General features: G+C 35.8%; 1 protein-coding gene across 1 annotated transcript; it reads left to right on the top strand.

Annotated features, from left to right (window-relative positions):
* The first annotated feature begins 2,947 nt into the window (after positions 1-2,947).
* On the top strand, positions 2,948-3,718 carry LOC103668923 (small ubiquitin-related modifier 2-like). Its single transcript, XM_040644918.1, is given in 1 exon segment — positions 2,948-3,718. A coding segment is annotated over 1 exon segment (288 nt). The 5' UTR covers positions 2,948-3,294; the 3' UTR covers positions 3,583-3,718.
* The last annotated feature ends 842 nt before the right edge of the window (positions 3,719-4,560 follow it).

The following is a 4,560-nucleotide window of genomic DNA, read 5'->3' as shown; positions in this document are numbered from 1 at the left end:
ATAAATAAATAAATAAATAAATAAATAAATAAATAAATATCCTCAACTGAAAAAAAACCCAACTAATGATGTACTATACATTGGCTAATTGAACTTAATAAAAAAAAAAGTATGAACAGTATATTAGTTCCTAGGGCTGCCATAACAAAATACCACAAACTAGATGTCTTGAAACACAAGAAATTTATTCACAGTTATGAAGGCCGGAAGTCCAAAATCAAGGTGTCAGCAGGTCCATGCTCTGTCTGAATGCTGTAGGGGAGAAATTCTTCCTTGCCTCTTCTAGCATCTGGTAGTTACTGGCACCTATTGGATTCCTTTGTTTGTAAATGCATCATTCCAATCTCTGCCTTTATCTTCACATAGCCTTCTCCCTTTGTGTCTGTGTCTTCCCATGGCATTTCTCTCTTTCTGTATCTGTATCTCCTTCCTTCACTCCATATAAGGACACAAGTCATATTAAGATCCTAATCCAGTATGATCTCATCTTAACTTGATTATATCTGCTAAGGCCCTATTTCCACATAAAGTCACAGTCACAGGTAAAAGGGGTTAAGTCTTCAAAATGTCTTTTGGGGGGATACAATTCAAGCCACAGCAATAGAATAATAATGTGGAAGTTTATAGACCTAAATATAAATACCAAATGTTTCGGGATGTTAAGATTACTGATTACATATATTTCATTATTTATAATTTTCAACATCTTTTAAGATTCTTCAACGAACATTTGTTCATTTATAAAGCTGAAATGGCCTATTACATTTTATTACACACACACACACACACACACACACACACACACACACACACGCAGCTTTATCCTTAGGTGAGGATGGAATTTTCCAGGGGGCTAGTTTGGTTAGTAGAGTGCTGCATATGTACTTGATATCAAGAGTTGTCTGACTGCTTGGAGTGTGTTTCTCTTAACATCTCTCTCTTCAGATCACAGTATTATAATCAGAGTAAAGGGAACTGAAAATGCTACAACCCATTTTGTTAGACACACGACTTCTCTTCACACATGAACACATATACATCCTTGTCTTTAGTTAAGAATGGAATTTTCCATGGCTGAGCAGTGCAGTCTGTACATCTTCCATTTCTAGTTGCCTGACTGCCCTAGGGGTGTCTTCCTTTTCATCTACCTATGTAGATGACTAGCTCTGGTCAGCAGCTGCTACTTGTCAGTATTTCTATGCTTTCTAAGGAGAAGAAGAGAGATCACGGAATGGAGGGGAGAAAGAAAGAGAATAAGGAAGAAAGAGAAGTTATTAAATTTTATTTTTCTTACTGGTTATGATACTGTATGAATTATTTATCTATATACATATACACATACATACAATGGAATACTAAAGTAGTCTGATAAAATGATTGAAGTCAAACTCCTTGAAGTGATATGGAGTGATATTAAATTATATAAAAGAAGTAAATTCAAAAATAGCATAGTTAAATGATTCCTTTTTTAGGAAAAATGATATGAAAACTGACCTCATCATGTTGCACACCCCTCTCCTTGTTTTTTCATTTATGGTAGAGAAACTGTCCCTAAATCCAAGACTACATTATAGACATAGTGCTTTAGTTGAATTGTGGTTCAGAGCCTGATTTCTTGCCAACTAGCAAGGCAAGCTGCAGTTATGACTTTAACACATTCATAATTTCTACTTTTCAAACAGATTTGGAGGGAGAGTGAGAATTAGCAACTTGAAATGTAGCTCATGACACAGTTCGTAGCGTGGTTAGGGCTACCTTCAAAGATTCTACCACAAAGATGGTAGACCAGGAGTGAGTAATGAGTGATAGGAAGAGCAGGCCCACCTGCTGTGACTACAGATAGTCATGGGTTCTGATTTGGGCTTCCCCACTTCCCACATGAGACCAATAGTGTTCAGTTCCTTGCCCCACTGCAACACTGTGCTAGGTCTTCCTTTTTCTAATTTGCATATCCAAATAGGTGAAAAATGAAATCTCTTTATTATTTATATTTGGATTTAGTTAATTGTTAATAAGGTTGGGGAGGTTTTTTGGAGGCAGGGGAAGGTGGTTTGGTTTTTACGTAACCACTGGCTTTTATTCTGTTTGTGGGAATGTCACTTCCACCCAAATTTCATTGACCAAAGTCAATTTATAGCAACACCTAAATCCAACGATGTTGAGAACAATCCAACCACACACCTAAAGTGAGAACCAGAAATATTAGGCAAGCGATAATATTGACTACTATAGACAGATTTCCAGAAGTGGAATTGCTTGGTCAATGATAAGCATATTTGAAATTTCCATAAATATAACTTTCAATGTTCAAAAGGAATGTAGCAACCAAATTTCAATAAAAATGTACAAAAGTGCCTATTTCTACATATTCTTTCCAGCTCTAGATGTTATCACATTTTTTTGCAAATATTTTTAATGAAATACAGCATACATGAAGTATCAATGTACAGCTTGATACTTTGGCTACAAAATAAACACACTCATGGAACCAAACCTAGATCCAGATATAAAACATCACCTGCACACCTCCATGTCCCTCTCAGTCATTAGCTCCACAATGTAAACCCTATTTTCACTTCTATCACCATACATGAGTCATGCCTTTTTTTTGAACTTTATATAAATGGAATCATACATGCATATTCTTTTGTATCTAACTTCCTTTGTTCAATATTATATTTGAAATGTATCCATGTTGTTTGTGATAGTACTTCTCATTCCTTCCACTGCTACTACAATTTTATTGGATGAATATATAACATCATTAGTTTGTTGTTGATAGCCATTTGGGTTATTTACTATTTTGGACTATTACAAGTAGTATTGCTATGAACATTTTCATTCTTTTATTTTGGTTCACATATATAGACATTTCTGTTGTGCTTATATACCTGACTGGAATTACTGGGTAATATGGTAAGCTCTCATATGTATAGCCCTTCAGGTTTCCAAAGTAATTTTGTCAATGTATGCTCCCACCAGCAATGTATTAGTTCCCACATCCTTGCTGACATGTCTATTTTTTTTTTAATTTTAGCATTCCTCAATGAATGTAGACTATTATCTGATTGTGATTTTAATTTGCATTTACTTGATAACAAAATTGAGTGCCTATTTATTGTCTTATTGGCCATTTGGCTACTGTATTTTTGATGCAGCTGTTGAAGATTTGTCACTAAAAATAATTGGGTTGCCTCTTTCTTCTGTCACTCCTGGTGCTGCTTGTGTGCTCATTAGATGTGAACCTGGTACCTATTTTGTAAAGCAGCAGCTGAGGAGACTCTGGCGCTCACCATGACTGATGAAAAGACCAAGGGAGGATTCAAGACTGAGAACAACGACCATATTAATTTGAAGGTGTCAGGACAGGATGGTTCTGTGGCACAGTTTAAGATTAAGAGGCATACACCACTTAGTAAACTAAGGAAGGTCTATTGTGAATGATAGGGTTTGTCAATGAGGTAGATCAGATTCCTATTTGATGGGAAGCCAATCAATGAAACAGACACACCTACACAGTTGGAAATGGAGGCTGAAGATACAATTGGTGTGATCCAGCAGCAGACAGGAGGCATCTACTAAAAAGGGAACCTGCTACTTTACTCCAGAACTGTTCCTCCAAACCAAGAATGCATTCTCAATTAGAAAACTGCAATCTGGGGGGCTCCTGGGTAGCTCAGTCAATAAGCATCTGACCCTTGATTTCTGCTCAGGTTATGATCTCAGGGTAGTGAGATAGATTCCTGTAATCCAGCTCCACACTGGGTGCAGAGCCTGCTTAAGATTCTCTCTCTCCTCCCTATGCACCTCCCCCTCTCTTTCTCTCTCCCTCTCTAAAAAAAAAAAAAAAAAAAAAAGAAAAAAGAGAAAAAAAAAAAAGAAAACCGCAATTTAGTTCCACCGCATCACGCCTACCACAGCGTGGTTTTCTCTATTCTTTCATGTTCCCCTCCTGTTGCTTTATTGTACATAAAGTAACTGGGTATGTGCCCAAGCATATTGCATTTTTTTAACTAAATGGCCAGTGGTATGTTTTGATCGACATCAAATGGAGATGGGATGGGGAAAATTACTGGTTCTGTGAAAATGTCCTTTCTCCATAAGTGGCATGCTCATTCAGCTCTTATCTTTATATTCCAGTAAGTTGTTTTGTTCTCACTGTTTTAACAAAAAAAGAACATAACAATCCTTGCATAATTTGTTCAGTTGGAGAATTTTAATGTTTTTCATTTACCATTGTAAAACCAAGGACAATTTTATAACTTTTTTGTATGTAGCTGTTACATACAGGGCAATCTGTCCTTAAGAAGGGATTAAAAAAAAGAATCCTTAGACAGTTTTCCCTTCAAGACAAGCATCTTGTTGTTTAAATAAACTTCTTGTTTAAAATGAAAAAAATAATAAGTGGGTTGCCTTCATCCTTATTGATTTGTAGTCTGTATAATTCTGAATATAAGTCCTTTCTCAGATATAAGTATTGAAAATAGTTTCTCCCATTCTGTGACCTGTTTTTACTCTCTTAATAATGTCTTAATTTTAATAAAGTAGAATTTATTTTTT

The sequence above is a fragment of the Ursus maritimus genome (genome assembly GCF_017311325.1).
Source record: "Ursus maritimus isolate PB19 chromosome X unlocalized genomic scaffold, ASM1731132v1 scaffold_X1, whole genome shotgun sequence".
Taxonomy (NCBI): domain Eukaryota; kingdom Metazoa; phylum Chordata; class Mammalia; order Carnivora; family Ursidae; genus Ursus; species Ursus maritimus.
Note: the sequence above shows the minus strand (reverse complement) of the source record. Positions and strands in the feature narration are given on the sequence as shown.